The following is a 27,901-nucleotide window of genomic DNA, read 5'->3' as shown; positions in this document are numbered from 1 at the left end:
TATTAAATGTTTTCACTCCCTGAACTTGCTTCCCGACTTTCAGCGTACATCGTTACAATATTAGCCAAATGGTGTCAGATGTCGGCAGCTGTGACCTCATAACAAGAAAGATACACATATTCTCACTAAACTGTTTATGTTGCTGTGGCAGCTCTACTTAATGGGCCATCACGGAGAGACGTGTTGACACGGGCCTGAAACCTCTACTGGAGTACACATTGGCCTACGTACTGACAGTTTAAATAGCCTCTGAGGTACTGCTTAACCTGTCCAAAAATCAGCAATGAGCATTACGTTTGATCAGACTTTAAAATGTCTTCATTATTAGGGCCATGTAACCTGCCTGACCAGGGAAAACCTAGGACCTAGTTAGTAGCTTTCCCCTGTTTTGTAGGGAAGAAGAGTGTCTAACCTACCAGGACAGTTTTGGTTGTGTGCTGATCAGTTGTTGTATGTCTGGATTGATCGGTGGTAGAACGTGTGGACTTGGTCCTCTCCTCTTCGTGTCGATGAACCCAGCCTCTCAGGTTCTGAGCCAGACTAGAGTGGAGGGGAAGAACCAATATTCAGTTAGAAATCATACTTTATTAACTTATTTTGATTGCCTGAAATAAAATTTGCTTTCTATTCATCTTGGGAGTGAACTTGGTAGCCATATTGTATTTTATGATGACGGAATTCTAAAACCTTTGATTTTCAGGGATTTTTCTATGTAAAAGCTGTTAAAGGCTGCTGCTGGCTTTCATACAGTATGAACCTCATCCCTCTCAAATAGCGTGACGGTTTGAAAATTGGGTGGAGCTAAAGTGTGGGCAATCAGTTTTTATACTGAGCACCATCCATCTTTTCAGTCAACTGTGACGGCGTCAAAACGACTGGTGAACACTTTGGTTTGATGAGTGGTCCACATGGATCACATTAGAGTCTACTTAACAATGAGGAGGACAAAGTCTAGCTCTTCAGAGAATACTGAGTGGACTCATTGATACTCAATTGAGGTAGCTATCACCGTGATTTCAATATGGAATTCAAATTCTCAAAATCAATGTACCCAAGTCTTACCTAACCGGATGTTCTAATCTTGCTTTCATACTGGCGATATAGACAAGAAGGCTGGAAGATTGAGGCTAAGTACAGATGTAAAATCTTAATTTGACCTACATTGTCACAGCAAAATATTCCTGCAGCAACTGGATTTGAACGTTTAGTCCATAATGTTGCTTGAACGGTGGTGAGGCTATTAGCTGGCCAAAAGTAGGCTACATGAAAAGTACAATACTGATAATATAACCGTGGGTTTTCAGTGAATATATGTCAATCGCGAAGCTCACACTAAGATGCAGAAAAATTCTCAGCAAAAAAAAGAGTGATCAGGCCTCCCGGGTGGCGCAGTGGTCTAGGGCACTGCATCGCAGTGCTAGCTGCGCCACCAGAGTCTCTGGGTTCGCGCCCAGGCTCTGTCGCAGCCGGCCGCGACCGGGAGGTCCGTGGGGCGACGCACAATTGGGCTAGTGTCGTCCGGGTTAGGGAGGGTTTGGCCGGTAGGGATATCCTCGTCTCATCGCGCTCCAGCGACTCCTGTGGCGGGCTGGGCGCAGTGCGCGCTAACCAAGGGGGCCAGGTGCACGGTGTTTCCTCCGACACATTGGTGCGGCTGGCTTCCGGGTTGGAGGCGCGCTGTGTTAAGAAGCAGTGCGGCTTGGTTGGGTTGTGCTTCGGAGGACGCGTGGCTTTCGACCTTCGTCTCTCCCGAGCCCGTACGGGAGTTGTAGCGATGAGACAAGATAGTAATTACTAGCGATTGGATACCACGAAAATTGGGGAGAAAAGGGGATAAAAAAAAATAAAAAAAGAGTGATCAAATTAAGATCCTACAGTTGTAGAACTGAATTATCTGCTGGTAGAAGGCTACTGATCAGATTGACTTGGTTAGTACTGACCGGAGGGACTTGGTCCTGGAGACAGGAGAGTGGGAAGCCATCTTCTCTGGAGCATAGTCCTCCCACCTAGAGCACAGAGATGGGGGGAAGGAAGGAAGGAAGGGGGAGAGGTAGGGAGGGGTGAGGAAAGGTAGGGGGAGAAAGAGAGAAAACAGAAACAAAGAGGTAGAGAAAGAGAGAGAGAGAAAGAGAGAGAGAGAAAGAGAGAGACAGGGAGCAAGGGAGACATTAATCATCAACAACACATTCCCCTCCCCTCTGTGATCTCGTTGTGATTCAGCAGCTGATATGCTACAGGACCATGCTGCGGTACGTTGTGGGTTTTCCTTGTGGTCTATGGACCTTAATGCATTAACTGGAATACCAGTCACTTACTCTGGACGTCCCAGGTGTTCATCAGTTCTAAACAAGCATCTGGAACAAAAACTGTGCAGATGACTCAATAGACAAAACAAGTTGATGAATGAAGTCATAAATTAAAGAACGGATTGAGTTGATGAATGAAGTCATAAATTAAAGAACGGGTTGAGTTGATGAATGGTGTTGTAACGCCTGCTCCCGCTCTCCCTCCCTGGCGCTCGAGGGCGCCAGGCTGCCCAGCGTTACACACTCTTGCCACCATCATTACGCACACCTGCTTCCCTTGTCACACGCATCAGCGATTCATTGGACTCACCTGGACTCAATCACCTGCTTTCATAACCCCCCCTATATCTGTCTGTTCCCGAGGTTGTTCTCCGACTTCAGCATAATGTCATGTCGTTTGTTCCCCCTGTTCTGACGCTGTTCCTGTTCTGTCACTTGTCCGTTCATTAAACGTGTACTCCCTGTACCTGCTGCTCATCTCCAGCGTCGGTTCTTACAGATGTCATAAATTAAAGGTGTTGAGTTTATGAATGGAGTCATACATTAAAGAAGGAATTGAGTTGATGAATGACATAAATTAAAGAAGGGGTTGAGTTGATGAATGATGTCATACCTTAAAGAAGGGGTTGAGTTGATGAATGATGTCATAAATAAAGAAGGGGTTGAGTTGATTAATGATGTCATACATTAAAGAAGGTGTCGAGTTGATTAATGATGTCATAAACTAAATAACGGGTTGAGTTGATAAGTTTTACAGAGTTCTTCTCAGTCAGCTGCAACAATAACCAGCAGAGCCAGTGGGATCTTCTTCACACACACAAACGCAGGTAGGCACAGACACACACAGCAGGAGCAGAGAGGTTGGACTGGATTTCTCCTGGGAATAGTTAGATAAATGGTCTGTTCTTGAAATCTGTGTGGAACATACACTTGTCCGGATGAGCCCTAGGCTCCAGATCGGAACAACACAATAGGGTAGAGAACGGGCATTAAAATGGCCCATAAACCAAAAAGGAGGAGTCCACACACATTGTGCTGGTGAACATATACTTTGATGATATTCAGTATTGTGTTCTATAGCCTGGGCCCAGATGACCAAGCTATCGGTTACATAATGCTCCACTCCTTCAGTGGTCTCTCTCAGTGGGAGACTGTGTAACCTTCTCCAAGCCTTCCAGTTAGCCTACTGCTGTACTACCACAAGGTATTTGTAGTGAAGTTATGTAGTACTTTGTAGCAGAGAGCTGGACACATGGGGACAACCGGTGGTGAGCCAGGAATATATAAAGAGTCTGTCAATCTGGAGATCAATAGATTGTTTGCAGGAGTGATATACAGGAGGGCTCATCCGCGGCACAGCGCATGCTTTCTGCAAATATGTCTGTCATCTCTTAAGGCCTCTGTTGTGTGCTTTGTATCACTCGTGCCAAAATAAATACTCAGTCAACTATATGACTTGTACACAGCAAGGTCAAAATCTTTGACTGAGTGAGATACAGATGTAGGATCTTAATTTCATCACTATTTTGTTTATAAGAATGAAATGCAAACTTGTAGTGTATTTCTCATTTCCACGTAGAAATGTTTTTCTTGATTTGCCCTAACAAAAAAGGTTTTAACCCCTACAAAAATTTCCATAAATTATAATCCACATAATAATTCACATTTCCTGTTGATGCAGGATTGTTTTTCTGCTGTAGCAAACTGGCTCAAATTAAGATCCTACAGCTGTATAGACAACAAGTATAACTAGTGCTGAAATTATACACTGATGTTAAAGAGGAAACTTGCGAGACAACATTACAGTTTGATTTTGCCAAGTTGGTTCATATTGTGCTCTGCTTGCAACGCTCCAATTCAACACAGTGATTTTTCACCACAGAATGATGAGTCTAAATAAGGTAAATATATGAGTCCTGTATAAGCGTTTGGCTAACCCCGGCACATTTACATGGATGTTGAATTACTGTAATATTGATGTTGATTAATGTGCACTGTCTCCTATAAATAAATAAATAAATACATCAATAAATACATGGATGTAAATATTATCACCAAGATAAAATGAGCAATCTTTCCATTCCAACAAAGAAAACAGGGCTGGAAATAGATGCTTAGTCAAACTGAAACGACCGGCCAATTCCTCTATAGTTCTGGTTCCCTGGACAGAATGAAGTTCTCTTGGATGGATCCGATTCTCCTCCAGAAGCCAACACTTGAGGGTACCCACTTCTCTTTAATTCAGCTTTTTTGTCCTTTTTAAAAAAACTAAATATTATTCCTGGTTCGTGAGCATTTTGCAAAGGCAAAGATGTGACTTTAAAGCCTATCAATCCAAGCCTGTGCCTAACTCTTCTAATGCACTCGATGTGTAAATAGACTTGTTAATCAGAAGTCAGTGAGAGATTTAGCAGAAAATCATTGGATCTCCTTGTTACATAGCGCTGCACCAAAGCAAGTAGGCCCCCCTCTCCCTCTCTCTCTCCCTCTCCCCCACCCTCTCTCTCTCTCTCTCTCTCTCTCTCTCTCTCTCCCTCTCCCCTGCCCTCTCTCTCTCTCTCCCTCTCCCCTGCCCTCTCTCTCTCTCTCCCTCTCCCTCGCCCTCTCCCTCTCCCTCTCCCTCTCCCTCTCCCTCTCCCTCCCTCAGTCCGTCCGTCTGTCGGTGTGTGCATGCAGTACACAGCATTATATGTATATTGGGCCAGAAACTCTCGAGGACCCTCATGTTCTTGTTGTGGTAATTACCTGTCCTGGGATTGGTGGGATTGTGGGTACTGGGCGTCCATCGGATCCAATGGGGACTGGGGGGCTGGTGTTTCCTCCCCTCTCCTCTGTTGTTGGTCGAGGGAGAAGCTGAGCAGATGTCGGCTGCTTTGTGGCGTCCCCGTGTACAGACTGGAGCTGCTGGGCTCTGACTCCCACACACTGAGACCAGAGGGACAGGGTCTTCAGTTACACAAGCCATGCCAAACATGGCAAAAACAACATGGACTAACACACACATGTTCAAGAACATTAGAGCATTAAAGACCTTAGAGCATTTCCCTTTGAGGACCGAATCGTTCTGCAGTGAATCAGTCACACACAAACATAGACAAACACACAGACACACACAGACACGCATTCACATACAATGGTGGCTAAAGCCATTACAAAGATCAAAAAAAGTTTCCAATTTCATCTTAGTGTTTAATTTGTTATAAATTCATAAAGGCTCTTCATACATTTTTCTCAAAAAGTTAAAACATTTTATCAAAAAGGTCAAAATGCACACAAGCTTGAAACAAGCAAGACGGGTGATGAAGACGAGAAGAAGAGTGATCACAACATAAGATCAGGTAGTAGAGGATTGGTCATTGTGGCCAGACTACAGACTTAAAACCACACAGAGACTTTACCTGGCTTAGGAGAGGCATGACTTAAATCCATTGTGTGTGAACAAAATCAAAGATTTTAATTTACGCTCTAGGCTAAATTTTAAATACTTTATCTGAATCCACAAACCATATTACATCAAGGAATGATTAAAACATTTCAAAGTTCTTGGATACAAGGGCACTTTAGGATACAAAAAGTACCTTCTCCACCCAGCTAGGCTGCCCATAATTGCTGAAACAGAGCAGTACCTTGCCAGTTGCTTTGCCTTAGTCTTAGACAGGCCTGCAATCTGAAGGCCACGTACCATAAGCCTATGTATACACACACACAGACACACACACAAGCATACATACCCATATACACAGAAACACATGTACGCACACTTGCACACACACAGACACACAGACACACACACCCACACACAGAAGAGGATAATAAACTTGTGGCCTCCTACTCGAGCCAAAACAATACAAGACCCAGTAAGAATTGACAGAGGTACTCAACACAACAATGCCAAAGAGTGGTCAAAATCTTGTGCAGTAGTATCAAATGAAAACACACCCCATATAAAAAAAAACACCCCCCTAACCAATGCCTTTTTCTAAATGCCTGGAAATGAATCCAAACGTGTGAGTGACAAAAGATAAACTCAGCAGGACCTTAATAATTGAAAAAACATTTGATATTGACTTGAGCTATGACTGGAAACATTAGCAAAAGTTCGCTGTCCCTGGCCAGGGTTAATTGAGAGGATTCAAAGGAACATGTCCAATCGGAACGGAGTGATAGAATACATTTGGAGTCTATAAATAAGCACGTATGTGCAGCTGATCTCCAGGTTTCATTTTCGAACCGGCCGGCGTGAAAGGGAAGCAATGCTCCCCCGTTCCTAGTTCTAAAATTCTGGGAAGCCTGAGCGTATGGAAAACTCAAGAGAGCCCTTCTCCTCTCCCGACTCTCAGCCAACTTTCCGAAGCCTTCCTCCGTGAGAAAGAAAAGGCTTGGATTTGGCCCTTTTTCTGAGACATTGGGAGAAAACGTGTAATTTATACAGCATGTTAGTGAATTATCGGGCTCTGGACATGGCAAAGAGATGACTGACTGGCTGGCTGGCTGACATAAAAGCCCCCCATTGATTGACAGACAGACAGACAGACAGACAGACAGACAGACAGACAGACAGACAGACAGACAGACAGACAGACAGACAGACAGACAGACAGACAGACAGACAGACAGACAGACAGACAGACAGACAGACAGACAGACAGACAGACAGACAGACAGACAGACAGACAGACAGACAGACAGACAGACAGACAGACAGACAGACAGACAGACAGACAGACAGACAGACAGACAGACAGACAGACAGACAGACAGACAGACAGACAGACAGACAGACAGACAGACAGACAGACAGACAGACAGACAGACCGACAGACCGACAGACCGACAGACCGACAGACCGACAGACCGACAGACCGACAGACCGACCGACCGACCGACCGACCGACCGACCGACCGACCGACCGACCGACCGACCGACCGACCGACCGACCGACCGACCGACCGACCGACCGACCGACCGACCGACCGACCGACCGACCGACCGACCGACCGACCGACAGACAGACAGACAGACAGACAGACAGACAAAATGCTCACCTCAGGGGACCAGTGTTGAGCACGAAGAACACCAGGACGACCATGAGACACACAGCCCGTCTCTTTGGAGCTGTCACCTTTAGCACAGTGTTCTGTGAAGAAAAGTACAGAAAAATTACCAGACTGGATCAGTACAAGCTCTGAACTGGCAACTGTATCAAATCATCCCAGATCAGTGATTATTGCACATCAAAGAAGCGAGAAATAGAAATGGATGTGTTGTACAGATGTAGGATCTTAATTTGAACCAGTTTGCTACAGCAGGAAAATAAAGCTGCAGCAACAGAAAATGTGAATTATTATGTGGATTAAGATTAATGGACATTTTTGTAGGGGTTGATACATTTTTTGTAGGGGAAAGTGGAAATTGCACACTTCAGAAGCCTTTTTAAACCTCAAATACACTACAAGTTTAAAACGTCCTGCATTGCAGGAAAGTTGTCCTGCAATAGGGTGATCAAATTAAGATCCTACATCTGTATGAGTGGGTGATCTGGTGTCTGAAGTCAGTGCATATGTGAAAGCAGTGGAATGGAACCCTCACTTAAACCTATCAATTTGTGTCAGATCAGTCATTGCTTCAGGAAGCGAGGAAGTAAGGATATGTTTGGAAAGTATTCACACAGGGGCCCTGTGTGTCTATCCCGTCTCACCTCAGTGAGCAGTCCATCCAGCTGGGTTCTGAGGGATCCGTTTTCCTCGAGCAGCCTCTGGTTCTCACACAGCGCCCCCCTGAGACGGGCCTCCAGGGCCTGCAGCGCCTCCTTCCTCCTCAGCCTAGACAGCGTGGCCGACTCACGGTTCTTCACCATCCTTTGCTGCCGCCGTTCCACACACACCTGGACAGGTGGAGAGGGTGGATTAGTGGAGGGATTGATAAAATAATGTGACTGACATGGTCATACAGAGATGCTTTTATGGGAAAGTTCAAAGTTAATACATATTTCAGCATGGATGTATGAGAAAATCAAACACATACAACCATGGTGTTACAAATACCATGCATCAGCTGACTCCTCCTACTCAGAACACATTAACAATTCAAAATGGATGTCCACAACACAGGAGAGCTTGAGGATTATATAATATGAGTACATTGGCCTTGGCTTGGGCATGCAGATGATGTTGGCTGTAGGTTTACAAAACCAATCTGTTGACGCCAGTTACACCAGACATAAGCCATACCCGGCAGTAACACCTTTTGGTCGCCATCTTGTCTGCCCAGACAGAGCACCTACAGTACGCAGCTCTAAGCTACATGTTTGTCTAACATCACATATATTCAGTCACTTACTCCCTCAGTCACACCCAATAGGTGCAGCTGCTGCAAAATATGGAAAAACTGACGCAGAATCATCAATTACAAGCTGATAATGACTCCAGCATGTTTCTGCAGAACTGACTTCACACGCACGCACTGCCTTTTTCCATCTCTGAGTGGACTGAGAGCTGGATTAGTGGTGGGATTATTTAATGACAGCCATACATAGAGAGGGAGGGAGGGAGGGAGGGAGGGAGGGAGGGAGGGAGGGAGGGAGGGAGGGAGGGCATTATCAAAGTGAACTAAATTACCAAAAGAGGAATGTTCTTGCAATGTTTTAGGTGATAAAATAAACAACTTTATGAGTAACAATGCACATTTAAAACAGCATCAGTTCCATCTCATTTGTATAAAGCACACAGCATTTGATTATGTCAATCCAGACCCATATATAGAGATTTATTCTATATCTAGACTAAGTCTCTACCTACTGGGCAAAGACTGGTTGAATCAATGTTGTGTCCACATCCGTTCAACCCAAAACATCAATGTTGTGTCCACATCCGTTCAACCCAAAACATCAATGTTGTGTCCACATCCGTTCAACCCAAAACATCAATGTTGTGTCCACATCCGTTCAACCCAAAACATCAATGTTGTGTCCACATCCGTTCAACCCAAAAATCTATGTGATGATGTTGAATCAACGTAAGGGCATTTCGTCTTTTTTTGACCAAACTTTTAACCTAAATTCAATGACATGTTGATTATATATATATATATATTATTTTTTTAATTCACGTTAGTTCACAACTCAACCAAATGTATATCAAAACTAGACATTGAACATTCATAACACTGCCTAGCAGTAGCAGTTGACTAACATCCATTCTGTTGTCCTCCAATGCCCTCTCTGAGACTAGTATTTCTACCACTGAGCCATAGACCACAGGAGAACCCCGCTAAAGTCTACTGCTCCAGCTCTTTCACTGCTTTCTGCTCTGCACCCCATTTCTGAGGCCATGCTTCGTAACATATCTGATAGCGCGGCTTTTGGAGCTATGCAAATTCAGACTACACTGTTTTATTCGGTCTCCGTAGAAACAGATTCGTTCCGGGGGGGGGGACCTGCCAGGTCCTGAGAAATCAAAAAGAGCATGTCTGGTTACCCAATGCTGGGGGAGTAGGGGATACACGTCCTGCAAGGGGAAAGTCAAACCCTGCCATTAAGCAACCACTGTATAGTCAACAGAACAAACCACCCCTCCTCCACAATGGTAGACAGAGTCAGCAATCTGGCGCTTCACTGGCTCTGGTGTAAACTGGGAGTACGGGGAGCCTGAATAAGAGGCTGAAAATTAGTTTGATATGAAGCTATATGAATCGGCATATGAGTCTCTACTCTCTAGAGATATAGATTTCAGCTGTTGACTGCAGGTTTGTTGATGTTGCACTCTGATTGGGCGGTGGGGGGAAAAGTCAGCAGTTTTTGTGCAGTGAGATAACATAAGGCTTGCAGAACCATCAAATTATTGTTTTACGGTGGAGAACTTGCCGTTGCAATGTTTATACAGTGCCTTTGTTTACAAACGCATGCATGCACACTTCTTAATCTGAGAATTGGCATCTACAGTACCCGAGAGGGATGTCTACCTGGTAGTCCTAAAGAATAGGTTTTAACAGTACCCAAAACCATTCAGGGATTTTATTTGATCACACGAAAACGCTACTACATACAGTAAATACAGAGATGCGAGTTTGATTGAATTGAGCGATCAAGTCATCATACTGTACCCTGATTTACTGTACATACAATACATTCGGAAAGTATTCAGACCCCTTGACTTTTTCCACATTTTGTTCAGTTACAGCCTTGTTCTTTTCTCATCAATCTACACACAATACCCCATAATGACAAAGTAAAACAGTTTTTTTTGGTAAATGTATTACAAATAAAGAACAGAAATAACTTATTTACATAAGTATTCAGACCCTTTGCTATGAAACTCAAAATGAAGGTCAGGTGAATCCTGTTTCCATTGATCATGCATGAAATGTTTCTACAACTTGATTGGAGTCCACTTGTGGTAAATTCAACTGATTGGGCATGATTTGGAAAGGCACACACCTGTCTATATAAGGTCCCACAGTTGACAGTGCATGTCAGAGCAAAAACTAAGCCACGAGGTCAAAGGACTTGTCCGTAGAGCTCAGAGACAGGATTGTGTCGAGACACAGATCTGGGGAAGGTTACCAAAACATTTCTGCAGCATTGAAGGTCCCCAAGAACACAGTGGCCTCCATCATTCTTAAATGGAAGAAGTTTGGCACCACTAAGACTCTTCCTAGAGCTGGCCACCCGTCCAAACTGAGTGATCGGGGGAGAAAGGCCTTGGTCAGTGAGATGACAAAGAACCCGATGGTCACTCTGGCAGAGCTCCAGAGTTCCTCTGTGGAGATGGGAGAACCTTCCAGAAGGACAACCATCTCTGCAGCACTCTACCATTTAGGCCTTTATAGTAGAGTGGCCAGATGGAAGCCACTCCTCAGTAAAAGGCACATGACAGCCCTGCTTGGAGCTTGCTAAAGGACTCTCAGACTAAAGGACTCTTTGCCAAAGGACTCTCAGAAAATGAGAAACGCGATTCTCTGGTCTGATGAAACCAAGATTGAACTCTTTGGCCTGAATGCCAAGCATCACGTCTGGAGGAAACCTGGTACCATCCCTATGGTGAAGCATGGTGGTGGCAGCATCATGCTGTGGGGATGTTTTTCAGCGGCAGGGACTGGGAGACTAGTCAGAATCGAGGGAAAGATTAACCGAGCATCGCTGCAAAAGATCCTTCATGAAAACCTGCTCCAGAGTGCTCAGGACCTCAGACTGGGGCGAAGGTTCACCTTCCAACAGGACAACGACCCTAAGCACACAGCCAAGACAACGCAGGAGTAGCTTCGGGACAAGTCTCTGAATGCCCTTGAGTGGCCCAGCCAGAGCCCGGACTTGAACCCGATCGAACATCTCTGGAGAGACCTCAAAATAGCTGTGCAGCAACACTCCCCATGCAACCTGACAGAGCTTGAGAGGATCTGCAGAGAATGGGAGAGAGAAACTCCGCAAATACAAGTGTGCCAAGCTTGTAGCTTCAAACCCAAGAAGACTCAAGGCTGTATTTGCTGCCAAATTTGCTTCAACAAAGTACTGAGTAAAGTACATATAAATGTAATATTTCAGTGTTTTACTTTTAATAAACTTGCAAAAAAAATCTAAAACCTGTTTTTGCTTTGTCATTATGGGGTATTGTGTGTAGATTGATGAGGGACATTTAATCCATTTTAGAATAATGCTGTAATGTAACAAAATGTAGAAAAAGTCAAGGGGTTTGAATACTTTCCGAATGCACTGTAAACTGTATTTTGTCAAAGACAGTAAATTATATTCCAAATCCAAAAAAGGTTCTCAAGCCTTCTCCACCACCATGAGCCATAGAAATGATCTATCTATTCCTACTGTACTTGTCTGTTTGTTTTTCGGTGCAGCTAAGCCAGTGATACTACTACAGTACATCACAACAGGGAACATGGATTTGGTCAGTGAAAGGTGATGTCACAGGTTTGATGTGTAAGATCTGCTGAGGTAAAGGGTTTCATGGAAAACATCCAATAGACACTAGACAATTACATTTACATTTTGGTAAGTTAGCTCATATCCAGAGGTTAGCATTTTTCGTAATGAATCTTGTTCTGGAGGCAGGTCTGTAAAGTAGTCACTAGCTAGCACAGCCACAAAATCATACCATCTGATTTTAACGCTAACCGTAACCACACTGCTAAATCTAATGCCTAACCCTAACCTTAAATTAAATATTTTTACAATATAGACAATTTTGACTTTGTAGATGGTATATACAGTTGAAGTCGGAAGTTTACATACACCTAGCCAAATACAGTTTTTCACAATTCCTGACATTTAATCCTAGTAAATATTCCCTGTCTTAGGTCAGGTAGGATCACCACTTTATTTTAAGAATGTGAAATGTCAGAATAATAGTAGAGAGAATGATTTATTTCAGCTTTTATTTATTTCATCACATTCCCAGTGGGTCAGAGGTTTATATACACTCAATTAGTATTTGGTAGCATTGCCTTGAGAATTAACTTGAGTCAAACATTTTGGATAGCCTTCCACAAGCTTCCCACAATAAGTTGGGTGAATTTTTGCCCATTCCTTCTGACAGAGCTGGTGTAACTGAGTCAGGTTTGTAGGCCTCCTTGCTCGCACACGCTTTTTCAGTTCTGCCCACAAATTTTCTATGGGATTGAGGTCAGTGCTTTGTTATGGCCACTCCAATACCTTGACTTTGTTATCCTTAAGCCATTTTGCCACAACTTTGGAAATATGCTTGGGGTCATTGTCCATTGGGAAGACCCCTTTGCGACCAAGCTTTAACTTCCTGACTGATGTCTTGAGATGTTGCTTCAATATATCCATATACTTTTCCCTTCCTCATTATGCCATCTATTTTATGAAGTGCACCAGTCCCCTCCTGCAGCAAAGCACCCCCACAACATGATGCTGCCACCCCCGTGCTTCACGGTTGGGATGGTGTTCCATCGGCTTGCAAGCCTCCCCCTTTTTCCTCCAAACATAACAATGGTCATTATGGCCAAACAGTTCCATTTTTGTTTCATCAGACCAGAGGACATTTCTCCAAAAAGTACAATCTCTGCCCCCATGTGCAGTTGCAAACCGTAGTCTGGCTTTTTAATGGCGGATTTGGAGCAGTGGCTTCTTCCTTGCTGAGCGGCCTTTCAGGTTATGTCGATATGGGACTCGTTTTATTGTGGATATAGATACTTTTGTACCTGTTTCCTCCAGCATCTTCACAAGGTCCTTTGCTGTTGTTCTGGGATTGATTTGCACTTTTCGCACCAAAGTACATTCATCTCTAGGACACAGAATGTTTCTCCTTCCTGAGCCGTGTGACGGCTGCGTGGTCCCATGGTGTTAATACTTGCGTACTATTGTTTGTACAGATGAATGTGGAACCTTCAGGCATTTGGAAATTGCTCTCAAGGATGAACCAGACTTCACCTTCAATTGACTCAAATGATGTCAATTAGCCTATCAGAAGCTTCTAAAGCCATGACATCATTTTCTGGAATTTTCCAAGCTGTCTAAAGGCACAGTCAACTTAGTGTATGTAAACTTCTGACCTAATGGAATTGTGATACAGTGAATTATAAGTGAAACAATCTGTCTGTAAACAATTGTTGGGAAAATTACTTGTGTCATGCACAAAGTAGATGTCCTAACCGACTTGCCAAAACTATAGTTTGTTAACAATAAATTTGTGGAGTGTTTGAAAAACGAGTTTTAATGACTCCAACCTAAGTGTATGTAAACTTCCGACTTCAACTGTATCTATAGGGAAATCGCTCAATTCTTCCTCCAGGACAAGACTCATGACACTAAACGTCAACCTCCTCGACATACAGTCAGACTGCATAATGGAGTTCTCAAAAATAATCCCCGTTCAGTAGCTGTTACCAGTCTAAAACAAATGATTGGTAAGAGTCCACCAGAATTGAGTGGCAAAACTACATTGGTCCTACATAGATTTAGCATCGCAAGCCGCCTGATCTGGCAAGCAGGGGTAATCAGTCTGGTATTTACGAGGCTAAAATAGATTACTGAATAGCTCTAAAACCATGCCATGCGGTCATGTGTGATAGGATAAGTAACAGAAAAAGTCTGTGAAAGTCTGTGATAGGCTGTGAATATATCAGTGCTAAGTGGTGTCATTAGGTACGAGGCGAAGCCAGAAGCCACTGTCATGTTTTACCAGTGGTGTCCACGATTGTTTTATGTTCTCTTTGGTTTGACAGAAAGATAAATCACCTATCATCCTATGGGCCTCCTCCACCCTAGGGAACAGACAGATAGGACTTTCAAAAGACCCATTCAGACACTATGCCCTGCTAAGGTTCCCACGGGGGATAAAGGTCAAACATAATTCATTACCAGCCAGACATGAGTCCCCTGGGACTGGATGAGGGAAACTATGACCTCTTCTCCCTGGCCTAATGGTTGGTCCGTCATCGTAAACAAACAACTTCCTCACATACGCAGATTCACACACAGGCACACCCACACACAAGCCATCCTTGTCTTCTAGAAAGGTGACAATCCATGACACAGCAAAATGCTAATATTTCAAAGAAACTTCCCAGCACTAAATTCTTGCCATCACACAGCAATGAAGCTTTGGAGACGGCTAATGCAGAGACTCAAAGAAGGTCTGGAATCAAACAGAATATTTTGGGGGGTGGTTTGCTCACAGCTCTTTTTGTGCAACCGTGAGTGTGATTGCCATTCCAGTTTATCTAATCTAATCTGTTGTGTTATGCCTTCACATTCTAACGACAGTGGCCTTGTGGTTAGAATGTCTGCCCTGAGATTGGAAGGTTAGGAGTTCAAACCTCAGCTGAGTCATTCCGAAGACTGTAAAAATGAGACCTGGTACATCTCTGCTTAGCTCTCAACATTGGGGTACGGACCTGCGATAGACTAGCGTCCTGTCCAGGTGGTCTACATCAAGCTGTCTCACGGTACAGAAACAGGACTCATTCCTGCTCGCACCTCGCAAGGTTACTTACTTATGGCCAGCGATGGTATCTTGTCAATTGAGAGCTGTGTTGTGTAGACAGCTAGCACACTTGATTCAATTTGTCAATTAACACCTATAGCATTTTAACCATATAACATATCTGACCAGAAAAAATAACCCTGTATGGTTCTTCAAAAGGTTCCTTGTAAAACCTTTGACATTGATAAAAGGTTCCTAATAGAACCATTCTCCATAAAGGTTCTATAAAGAACCATTCAAACATTTTTTAAATAGTTATTTATAGAACCTTAGGAAAGGGTTCTTAATAGCACCATAAAGGTTCCATTCAGAACCGTATGAGCATGGTTCTTTATAGAACCTTCAAAAAAGGGTTATATCGTTATGAGCCAAAGAACCCTTATTTGGCACTATATAGAACCATTTGTTTTTAGTGTACAGCTCTTGGATATCGAGGCGGAAAAAACACATTTCACTGTAATTAATTAGAGACTAAAGTAATAAAATTTTCTGAGGTTGTCTAAGAGTTCAACCTAGGTCATGATGCGGTCTGAAAATAGCACTGTCATATTGAGAAAGTAGGAAATAATTATGAAATTATGTTTTCTTTGTTGACTGTTTTATGTCTCTGTTGGGCTACCATATCAATATTTCAATTTCATATTTTTCCAGCCAAGTTCGAAAAACTATTAAACTTCTAGAATTGATTACAAGCTGTTAACAAACTGACTGAGCCAACACAACTCTACATTTATTACCAGGGCTACTGTGTCAAATGTTTTTGCCAAGCTCTACCACAGTAAAACCCAAATAGCGTAGCATTAATTAAAGAGATTTTATTGGAGAAACCTCTGCCTCAAAACAATAAGATAATATTTTTATTCTTCTAATGTTGGCTTATCCACTCCACTCTCTTCAATTTGAGAAAAGTCCAATACTAGTACTGCATGTAGCGAGTCATGTGCTACACATGGTCCTAAACAGTGATTAACTGTTATACGTTATTACTCCTTCAAGACAAGGATAAATAAACCAGTCGCTCCAGCTGTCCTTATGTCACCTTGTTGGAATGGTTAAGTGAAGAGGCTTTCCTATGCAGACCTGAGTGCAACTACTATTTGAAATCTGTCAAATACTTGTACCGTTTGTTCCAGCCTGCCTGGTGTGCCAGATGGGTGGGATTTGCAGTTTTGCAACTGTTCTATTGGTCCCATTGCACCACACAAGCTCAATCAAGCCCATTTTAAGTATTTACAATTATTTTAAATACTATTTGTACCCAGTGTTGGAATGGTTAAGTAGACTCAGAGGGATTTCCTACACTCTAACCCAGCACTGGATAAATAGTGAACAGAACACATGCTGGGTTATTTTGACCCAGCCAGTTGGGTTGCTTGAATAATCCAAACATGGGTTACTTTAGCCATCAGTTGGGTATTTTCTACTCTCATGCTGGGTTTACCTAGTAGTTGGGTCTTTTAAAATGTATGTTACAATGCCTACCAGGCACAAGTTGTCCCCAGTAATACTAACATTTACTCTACGATGATGACACACATGCCAAAAGGCCAAATCTAAACATATGTTCACTTTAGGGACCACTTCAAGAACAAACTGAAATATCCCAATTGTGTAACGAGACAGCTATTTGTTTTAGGTATACGTTTTGCGTTCCGAAAAAACAATGTTCTAGATGTTTCTCTTCTATCCTTGAAAAGAAAAGGAGAGCCTCACACTCTAGGAGCTCAGATGCAATAACTGAATACCAACGCGTGGACAGCCAAGCTGTCTTCATCAAGCTACAATGACAGACAAGCTGTCTTCATCAAGCTACAATGACAGCCAAGCTGTCTTCATCAAGCTACAATGATAGCCAAGCTGTCTTCATCAAGCTACAATGACAGCCAAGCTGTCTTCATCGGGCTATAATGACAGCCAAGCTGTCTTCATCATGCTATAATGACAGCCAAGCTGTCTTCATCATGCTATAATGATAGCCAAGCTGTCTTCATCAAGCTACAATGACAGACAAGCTGTCTTCATCATGCTATAATGACAGCCAAGCTGTCTTCATCAAGCTACAATGATAGCCAAGCTGTCTTCATCAAGCTACAATGACAGCCAAGCTGTCTTCATCGGGCTATAATGACAGCCAAGCTGTCTTCATCATGCTATAATGACAGACAAGCTGTCTTCATCATGCTATAATGACAGCCAAGCTGTCTTCATCATGCTATAATGACAGACAAGCTGTCTTCATCAGGCTAGTGACAGCCAAGCTGTCTTCATCAGCTTATAATGACAGCCAAGCTGTCTTCGTCAGGCTAGTGACAGACAAGCTGTCTTCATCAGGCTAGTGACAGCCAAGCTGTCTTCATCAGGTTATAATGACAGCCAATCTGTCTTCATCGGGCTATAATGACAGCCAAGCTGTCTTCATCGGGCTATAATGACAGCCAAGCTGTCTTCATCATGCTATAATGACAGACAAGCTGTCTTCATCAGGCTAGTGACAGCCAAGCTGTCTTCATCAGGTTATAATGACAGCCAAGCTGTCTTCGTCAGGCTAGTGACAGACAAGCTGTCTTCATCAGGCTAGTGACAGCCAAGCTGTCTTCATCTGGCTATAATGACAGCCAAGCTGTCTTCGTCAGGCTTTAATGACAGCCAAGCTGTCTTCGTCAGGCTATAATGACAGCCAAGCTGTCTTCATCAGGTTATAATGACAGCCAAGCTGTCTTCATCAGGTTATAATGACAGCCAAGATGTCTTCATCAGGCTTTAATGACAGCCAAAGCTGTCTTCATCAGGCTATAATGACAGCCAAGCTGTCTTCGTCAGGCTAGTGACAGACAAGCTGTCTTCATCAGGCTAGTGACAGCCAAGCTGTCTTCATCAGGTTATAATGACAGCCAATCTGTCTTCATCGGGCTATAATGACAGCCAAGCTGTCTTCATCGGGCTATAATGACAGCCAAGCTGTCTTCATCATGCTATAATGACAGACAAGCTGTCTTCATCAGGCTAGTGACAGCCAAGCTGTCTTCATCAGGTTATAATGACAGCCAAGCTGTCTTCGTCAGGCTAGTGACAGACAAGCTGTCTTCATCAGGCTAGTGACAGCCAAGCTGTCTTCATCTGGCTATAATGACAGCCAAGCTGTCTTCGTCAGGCTTTAATGACAGCCAAGCTGTCTTCGTCAGGCTATAATGACAGCCAAGCTGTCTTCATCAGGTTATAATGACAGCCAAGCTGTCTTCATCAGGTTATAATGACAGCCAAGATGTCTTCATCAGGCTTTAATGACAGCCAAAGCTGTCTTCATCAGGCTATAATGACAGCCAAGCTGTCTTCTTCAGGTTATAATGACAGCCAAAGCTGTCTTCGTCAGGCTATAATGACAGCCAAGCTGTCTTCTTCGGGTTATAATGACAGCCAAAGCTGTCTTCATCAGGCTATAATGACAGCCAAGCTGTCTTCTTCGGGTTATAATGACAGCCAAAGCTGTCTTCATCAAGCTATAATGACAGACAAGCTGTCTTCATCAGGCTATAATGACAGCCAAGCTGTCTTCATCAGGCTAATGACAGCCAAGCTGTCTTCATCGGGCTATAATGACAGCCAAGATGTCTTCATCGGGCTATAATGACAGACAAGCTGTCTTCATCAGGCTATAATGACAGCCAAGCTGTCTTCATCAGGTTATAATGACAGCCAAGCGGTCTTCATCAGGCTATAATGACAGACAAGCTGTCTTCATCAGGCTATAATGACAGCCAAGCTGTCAAAAACTGAAAACTTGAGCGTGCATAACTATTCAACCCCCCAAAGTCAATACTTTGTAGAGCAACTTTTTGCGACAATTACAGCTGCAAGTCTCTTGGGGTTTGTCTCTATAAGCTTGGCACATCTAGCCACTGGGATTTTTGGCCATTCTTCAAGACAAAACTGCTCCAGCTCCTTCAAGTTGGATAGGTTCCGCTGGTGTACAGCAATCTTTAAGTCATACCACAGATTCGCAATTGGATTGAGGTCTGGGCTTTGACTAGGCCAGACATTTAAATGTTTCCCTTTAAACCACTCGAGTGTTGCTTTAGCAGTATGCTTAGGGTCATTGTCCTGCTGAAAGGTGAACCTTTTTCCCTGTCTCAAATCTCTGGAAGACTGAAACAGGTTTCCCTCAAGAATTTCAGATTATTTAGCACCATTCATTATTCCTTCAATTCTGACCAGTTTCCCAGTCCCTGCTGATGAAAAACATCCCCACAGCATGATGCTGCCACCACCATGCTTCACTGTGGTGTTTATTTTTACCTTTATTTAACTAGGCAAGTCAGTTAAGAACAAATTCTTATTTACAATGACGGCCTAGGAACAGTGGGTTAACTGCCTTGTTCAGGGGCAGAACAGCAGATTATTACCTTGTCAGCTCGGGGACTTGATCTTGAACCTGCTGTTCTCGGGGTGATGAGAGGTGTTGTGTTTGCACCAGACATAGCGTTTTCCTTGATGGTCAAAAAGCTCAATTTTAGTCTCATCCGACCAGAGTACCTTCTTCCATATGTTTGCTTATTTTCTTCTGGCCATTCTTCCGTAAAGCCCAGCTGTCACGCCCTGACCATAGAGAGCCATTGTTTCTCTATGGTGAAGTAGGTCAGGGCGTGACTGGGGGTGATCTAGTTTATTTATTTCTATGTGGTGTTCTAAGTTTATTTTCTATGTTGGTGATTTGTATGATTCCCAACTAGAGGCAGCTCTGTAATCGTTGTCTCTAATTGGGGATCATATTTAAGTAGCTGTTTTCCCACCTGTGTTTGTGGGATATTATTTTGTGTTTTGTGCACCACTTAGTCACATTTCGTTGTTATTGTTTTGCTTAAGTTTCACTTAGAAATAAAGATGTGGAACTCAACCTCCGCTGCGCCTTGGTCCGTCTCTACACACAACCGTGACACCAGCTCTGTGGAGTGTACGGCTTAAAGTGATCTTATGGACAGATACTCCAATCTCCGCTGTGGAGCTTTGCAGCTCCTTCAGGGTTATCTTTGTTGCCTATATTTAATGCCCTCTTGCCTGGTCTGAGTTTTGGTGGGCGGTCCTCTTTTGGCAGGTTTGTTGTGGTGCCATATTCTTTCAAATTTTTAAATAATGGATTTAATGGTGCTCTGTGGGATGCTCAAAGTTTCTGATATTTTTTTATAACCCAACCCTGATCTGTACTTCTCCACAACTTTGTCCCTGACCTGTTTGGAGAGCTCATTGGTCTTCATAGTGCCGCTTGCTTGGTGGTGCCCCTTGCTTAGTGGTGTTGCAGACTCTGGGGCCTTTCAGAACAGGTGCATATATACTGAGATCATGTGACAGATCATGTGACACTTAGATTGCACACAGGTGGACTTTATTTGAACTAATTATGTGACCTCCGAAGGTAATTGTTTGCACCAGATCTTATTTAGGGGCTTCATAGCAAATGGGGTGAATACATATGCACGCACCACTTTTCAGTATTTTTTTATTTTATTTATTTTTTTACACAAGTTATTTTTTTCATTTCACTTCATCAATTTGGACTATTTTGTGTATGTCCATTACATGAAATCCAAATAAAAATCCATTTAAATTACAGGTTGTAATGCAACAAAATAGAATAGTGCCAAGGGGGTGAATACTTTTGCAAGGCACTGTATGTTGAGACCGAAGGGAACAATGGTCTTTAAATTAAAGATCCAGGCAGCCTTTTGTTATCTCAACACATATTATAAGCTGCAAAACGTAAATTGTATAAATATTTAACTTAGCAAACACATAAGGACCGACCCCACCACTCTACCCCCTAAATGTTCCATCCGTGAGACATACTACCCCAGGTAAGTGTTACCACAGTAAAAAGCCAGGTACTCAATTTCTGTCTGTCTGACCACCCTCAGGGCCTATTGCTTTTAAAGCGGCCTTGCCCTCATAACTACCAACCACCTCCACTCCTCCCACCTCTCTACAGATGTCTGGATGGACACTGGGCAGACCCCAGCTTGTCCTCTATTTTTGTGAGATTGAGCACCTAAGAAGACTGGGGTAAGATGTTACTTTAGGCTAGATGTTTCCGCACTGTGTGCCTTTAATCTGAGGGAATAAGTCATGGAATAAGACAGAACACAATGCTGAAGGCTCCTCTCCAAAAAGGTCAAGAGAGAAAGCAGACATGTGCTGTGCGGAGGTCAGATGCATTTCAAACATACCTCAGTGTCCACAGCTGTGTTGTGATAGGTCATTGCCATGGGATGGGTGGGGCCAGAAACAGCAGTGGTCCCCACGGTAACATGATGGGGTACAATTGGCATGGTGAACACCTGGTTGGTGACAGCAAGGAGGGGAGGAGCTGGGGAAGCGATCTGGGGTCCAATCAACAGTCTCGGCTGGAGATGCATCGTGGGAACTGCTGCTGACAAAGACCAGATACAGTTAAGAAAGAGGTCAACCCTTCTGTCTGTTTTAGCCTTGTCCTAAACCTGGATGTTAGCCATCTCTGAATAACTCATAAGGCATAACAGAGTCAGAAGAGTTGGCTAAAGCACATCCAGGTCTGAGATCATCCTATGTCCCTCTGGGGTCTCCTTCACTCAGCGTACATCACTGTAACATACCTAATTGAATACAGTCAGTGTACATCACTGTAACATAACTGACTGAACAGTCAGAGTAGCCAGCATCCTTAGAGCTGAGGAACATGTACAATTGCTCTTCACAATGTTCATCTCACTGATCAGTCCTGGGTTCAGATAGAATTTGTTTTCTTTCTAATCCAGACTGTAGTCTTTTTTTCTCATCCGCGATCACTAAGGATGTCAGATCACCTGTATGGGATACTGACCCCCCCCCCCCCATAAACTCATCAACACAACAGATCCATCCCACTCCCTGTCCAGAGTCAGACTCTTGTTTAGTGCTGAGAACCTGTCCCTCCCTCAGACACCTTCAAAGCCCTGCCACAGTCACCTTGAAACCTGCCAGTCACCTTCAAAGCCCTGCCACAGTCACCTTCAAAGCCCTGCCACAGTCACCTTCAAAGCCCTGCCACAGTCACCTTCAAAGCCCTGCCACAGTCACCTTCAAAGCCCTGGGCCTACTGAAGTCTAATGGAGTGTATTAGGGGCCTATAGAGGAAAACACTCCCATGCTAATTACACTGTAATAATACAAGTAGACCTAAGATCCTACTGAGGTTAAAGGCTTTTAGTCTGGCTACTAATGGGCCATGACCCTGCTGCCTCAGAGAGAACTCAGATAATTATAGACAAAAGAGCAGATCTGATTGGTCAAAAGACCAATTAGTTGAAAAAATATCAGAATTGGGTTGCCTGTGTAAACGCAGCCTCAGATGGATGTACTGTATCTGTTTGATCATTGGTATATAAATTAGAGGTTATGACGGGTGTAGTTGATATGAGTGTGCTCTGTGCTGACGTTCATGAAATATACGATTTAAAACAACAATATTTCTACAGCGGTTTTTAAAGTCTGTCCTCGAGGATCCTGCATGGTATGCACTGGTCATACACTGGACATTGTGTTACATTTGAGGTAGTCTCTGCTGAGTCCCCAACAACCCGGATGTTCCGAATTCAGAGGAAATGGAAAGAGACCCTGTGACGTCACTTCCGCCTCTGGATGTTAAAAAGGCAAAACTCCATCTTAACTCCTCCTCTACATTTACTGGATTGGTTGAACAGTGCAGAAGATAACCTCCCCCAATGTTTTTTGTTTGTTCTTGTATGTAGGGGGATCTAGTTTCAGGCGTATATTTTGCTGCTACGTTAGATTACATTTGAGGAGAAGCCAGTATCTTTCTTTGCACACAGCCACTGTTTTGAGGACACCTTGTGGTCAATAACAACAGGTGCAGTCATAGGACAAATACATATACTATTTTTCATTTTGTTCACAGAATGTTGTTTCAGCTTTTCATTACCTTACAAATACCATTATGTACTGTAACAAGGCAACAGTAAACCCGTCAACCTCTACAAATGATGCAAAATCTAATTTGCGGCAGAGTTTATAGGTCCTTATGGGGAACCTTTCTGTCATGAAAAAATGCATATATGTGCAAAATTACATGACAGTAGCTCAAACGGGGCAAGAGATATGCTTGTTCAAAGTTTGGAATTCCAGATGATTCCTATAGCAAGACGCATCATTCCCCCAAGTTTCGTCAACAAAAAAAAAAATCGGGCCAGTGGGGTCTGAGATATTGCATGTGACTAACATAGTTCGAACTGGGACAGATCCATAGCCCCCCCCCAGGAAGCCATATAACCTGATTTATTTCAGTGAATAAGACCCACCAATATAAAGGGGCATTCGTCACAACAAAACTGTGCAGAACACTATTCAAACCCCTCCAAATAATAGTAGACACTAAATACTATTTCATTGTAAGATAACACATGAGTAGAGTTAAAGTATGAAAGTTCAGAATCTCACCAGTAGAGGGTGCAGTAGCATGGACAGTCACATGCGGTGGATCCTTGATCACTGAGACCACAGTCTGCAGGCCAACGGGCTGGATGACAATGGTCCTGGTTTTGAGAAGAGGGGCCAAGGGTTGGGTGAGGAGGACAGAGGGGGGAAGTTTGGGCTGAATGGACACCCTCTGGTTTGGGTGGGCGGGTCGCTTGGCTGGTGGGAAAAGAGTAAGAGAATAAGTAAGTGTTTTTGTATATATATTTTTTTAACCTATATTTAACTAGGCAAGTCAGTTAAGAACAAATTCTTATTTACAATGTCAGCCTACCCCCACCAAACCCGGACGACGCTGGGCCAATTGTGCGCCGCCCTATGGGACTCCCAATCACAGCCGGATGTGATTCAGCCTGGATTTGAACCAGGGACTGTAGTGTCGCCTCTTGCACTGAGATGCAGTGCCTTAGACCGCTGTGCCACTCGGGAGCCCCCTGGTTAATACAGGGGTGAACTATGATACAACTAAACAGACACGTTCAATTATTTTTTGGAAGATATCCACCATATTGTGACATGTACATCAAAGAGACGTTTCACCTCTGGGAGATGGGCTGACTCGCTTGTGTATTTTCTTTTCAGGAGACAACATAGTCGGTAAAGGCTGCATAGACACATCATCTTCCTGCTGGTACGCATAGGCATGCACAAGACAGAAGTTAGTGAGAGTAGTCAGTACTTAGCCTACTATTTACGCATAGCGGGAGAGTGTTGAGCGAATTGAAATCTTACTTTCAGGGATAGTGGTGACAGTGAGGAGGTATCACTAACCGCAGATCCAGATGATAGGGAGGACCCAGGCACTCCTACATCTGCCAACGAAACAATTAGAACTCAATTCAATTGACAAACAGGGGCATCACATTGCCGATCCTCTTTCACTTCCTGTGTGATTGACCTTACAACACAGTTTGGGGGCCTCACAGGTGCAGCCTTCCCACGCCCAAGACAGCCACCTAATGTCTACTGACTAGGGCAGGGATGGGCCCTTTTGTAGGCTCATGGATCAATTCCTCCAGCACCCCCCCCCCCCCCCACTCACACACAAAAAACTGTTGGTTGTACATTAGCCGTTTTTCTGTTGCTATGTCAGTCACTGACAGTCACTCAAATAGCCCATGTCAGCTAACATTTTTTAGATGTCTAAATTAATCTGGCCAGGTATCTAAACTTGTAGTAATCATGGACGAATTAGCGACCGGAGGCCCCCATTGATTATGTTAGTCCGATATGTACCGGATACTGCTCAATGAACAACACAGGGTTAACTGTGACTTTAAAATGTATGTCTAAGTATCATATTTATTTAAGTCGTTTTCAATAATTATCTGTTGCAAGTACTGATGTTCCTGTTTAACTGCCAGTATTAAATGTCTGCCAGTATTAAATGTCTGCCAGTGTTGAATGTTATGGTTAAAGTTTGATGCCAGACTGGATTTGAGGACACACTCATTATGTACAGGTAACATAAAGTGTCTTAATAGGGCGTTGGGTCTCCACGAGCCACCAGAACAGCTTCAATGCGCCTTCGCCTAGATTCTACAAGTGTCTGGAACTCTACTGGAGGGATGTGACGCCATTCTTTCGTGAGAAATTCCATAATTTGGTGTTTTGTTGTTGGTGGTGGAAAATGCTGTCTCAGGTGCCACTCCAGAATCTCCCATAAGTGTTCAGTTGGGTTGAGATCTGGTGATTGAGCCACACACACACCCTTTAAACCCCCTAAGCTCCTTTGAGACGCATCTTTCAAAGTCACTGAGATCTCTACTTCTAGTCTTGTAGCCAAAATAATGGGCAACTGGGCATTTTTATGCATGATGGGATGTTAATTGCTTAATTAACTCAGGAACCACACCTTCCTTCAATATACTTTGTATCCCTCATTTACTCAGGTGTTTCATTTATTTAGGCAGTTACTGTACCTGCATCTGTGACACTGTGTGATTCTGTAGCAGCCTATATTGTGACTTCCTACAAGCCTCTCAGGCTGGTGTTTACAGAACATTTGGTGCAGTGTAATTAATATATAAGGGCCTTCTCAGAGACATTTTCTTTGCTTCGGCTCTGGATGTGTTCGCCCTGAAATCTTGCTATAAACCGGATAGATTGTTTTATTTATATTATCAACAAATGCTCTCCTTTCTGTTCACCGGAAAATCCCCTTTACAGTGTGGGTGTGTGTTTCCTGTATGAGATTTGAATCTATTACCAGGAAGACACAGGGTTCTAGTAGGGTTTCTGATGGTTGACTACACTCAGCCTACTTTGCCTTGGCTTGGCTATTATAGTTCAACTGAAAGTGATGCAATCCTTGTGATTTTTACCTGTGCAGCAACCGTCAGTATCTCCACTGGCGAAGGATCTCCATTGTAACAGATTAATGTCATTCACCTGAGAAACATGCAGTCTGTTAGCTGTCACTTTCAGTCACTAAGACTGATTGTAGGTTAGGCAGCTACTACTACCAACAATTTTAGATGTAGCCTAGTAGGATAATAACACATCGCATTACATAGAGGGGTAATGTGATGTAATACCTCTTGTTGCAGTGTTGTTTCATCAGGTGGTGTGAACTCAAATTCTTGAAGCAGTTCTTCTGCATCACTTAGGTTTTCAAGTTCTTTAAACAGGTTGATGTCTGTAACAATGTTGCAAGCGGGAACAGATCAGTGAAAGAATCCAACGTATCTATTCTAATACATTACGCCTGTAAAAATGTTGCAAGAGACCAGTGAGTTTCCAAAGTAGCTTCAATACATAAAAAAATACAGTAAGGGGGAAAGTTGCTTATTGACACTGTCAAAACAAGTACTGCTGCGCCTGAGCATTAAAACGTATGTTATATTTAATAACGTAGAGCATATTCTTTATATCCAGACAGTCAATGAAGTTGCACGTTGTGTTTACAACACAGCTATTATTATGTAATAAGAATCGCACTTACCCCATTCGCCATCATGATCAATGCAAATATCGGCTAAATCGCTGTCAAATAGCCCATATTGTAGATGACTGTCTAAATCCAAACGTAACTCTGCCATTTCTAATGTTAGAAATTGTCAAAAGAGTCACAACAAAGTGTTCACATTTCCTAGTTTGCCGTCAACTCTCCACTATAAATACCATAAATAAAAAAATACACGTCCTGCTATTAGTACGGAACCCGCGATGGGACATTTACATAACATGACAGTTCCCAGCCGGTCTCGCCTGCTAGTGATAAAGGTTATTTGAACTAGTAGCCGCACACTGACGCAAACATCTACAGTACATGTCTGGAGATCTGCTTCTTCAAAATGCCAGTGCATTATGATATGGGGGGCATAAAATGCTAATAATAATCATTCCATTGAATAATGTGAGCAGTAGAAATACTGGTAAGACAGACAGAAATATAGAGAAAGGTATTCTGGAAGAGAGATACTTATTTCAAATCAAATGTTATTTGTCACTGTCCTTGTTCGGGCGGGGCTCGGCAGTCGACGTCGCCGGTCTTCTAGCCATCGCCGATCCATTTTCCATTTGTCTTGTCTTGTTTTCCCACACACCTGGTTCTCATTTCCCTCATTATGTGTTGTGTATTTATTAACCCCCTGTTTCCCCCATGTCTTTGTGTGGTATTGTTTATTCTGTTTCATGTTATGCGCACGTTAGTCTGTTGCGCTGGGTTATGTTAACCCGTGTTGTTATTTCGTGTTCACTTTGCCGTGTGCTTTTGGTTCGCCTAAATAAAAGGCTCCGTTGGCTACCCAATATCTGCTCTTCTGCACCTGACTCCCTTACAGCCATTGACGCATACCTGACAGTCACATACGTGCAGTAGCAGAGAGAACAGTCTATGACTAGGGTGGCTGGAGTCTTTGACGGTCGGAGGCCGAGCAGTTGCTATATCAGGCAGTGATGCAACCCGTCAGCATGCTCTCGATGATACAGCTGTAAAATCAAGACTGCACTACAAGGAGGAATTCAACATTTTATTTGTTGAAGTGGTTTCTTGAGTCAAAGAATGCCATCATCTCTACCCTGGCCATTGTCAATGCACCTGTTGATGCTCTGACCCAAGAGGAATGGGAGGTGGTGGAGGAGGTGTGCAGAGTCCTGGAACCCTTTGAGCAGGTCACTGTGGAGATCAGTGGAGAGAGAAA

The 27,901-nt window shown here is 43.3% G+C and overlaps 1 protein-coding gene across 11 annotated transcripts in view; it reads right to left on the bottom strand.

The window, feature by feature from the left end:
* The window catches only part of LOC139560591 (cyclic AMP-dependent transcription factor ATF-6 alpha-like), a 51,356-nt gene extending 24,052 nt beyond the window's left edge, over positions 1 to 27,304 (bottom strand). Inside the window, exons 1-12 of one of the 11 annotated variants that reach the window (XM_071377506.1) lie at positions 26,701 to 27,304; positions 26,294 to 26,394; positions 26,081 to 26,147; positions 24,489 to 24,568; positions 24,297 to 24,381; positions 23,721 to 23,915; positions 21,476 to 21,678; positions 8,006 to 8,191; positions 7,353 to 7,444; positions 5,052 to 5,231; positions 1,941 to 2,006; positions 417 to 540 (exon numbers count right to left, since the gene is read on the bottom strand). In XM_071377506.1, coding sequence (XP_071233607.1) covers positions 417 to 540; positions 1,941 to 2,006; positions 5,052 to 5,231; positions 7,353 to 7,444; positions 8,006 to 8,191; positions 21,476 to 21,678; positions 23,721 to 23,915; positions 24,297 to 24,381; positions 24,489 to 24,568; positions 26,081 to 26,147; positions 26,294 to 26,394; positions 26,701 to 26,797 — 1,476 coding nt within the window. In that variant the 5' untranslated portion in view covers positions 26,798 to 27,304. Of the gene's footprint in view, positions 1 to 416; positions 541 to 1,940; positions 2,007 to 5,051; positions 5,232 to 7,352; positions 7,445 to 8,005; positions 8,192 to 21,475; positions 21,679 to 23,720; positions 23,916 to 24,030; positions 24,191 to 24,296; positions 24,385 to 24,488; positions 24,569 to 26,080; positions 26,148 to 26,293; positions 26,395 to 26,700 lie in introns of those variants that run through there. The other 10 variants (XM_071377507.1, XM_071377509.1, XM_071377503.1 and 7 more) reach the window with 10 other exon arrangements.
* Between the last annotated feature and the right edge of the window lie 597 nt (positions 27,305 to 27,901).

The sequence above is a fragment of the Salvelinus alpinus genome, chromosome 30, assembly GCF_045679555.1.
Source record: "Salvelinus alpinus chromosome 30, SLU_Salpinus.1, whole genome shotgun sequence".
NCBI classification, from domain to species: Eukaryota; Metazoa; Chordata; class Actinopteri; order Salmoniformes; family Salmonidae; genus Salvelinus; species Salvelinus alpinus.
This window is presented reverse-complemented; position numbering and strand designations above follow the sequence as displayed.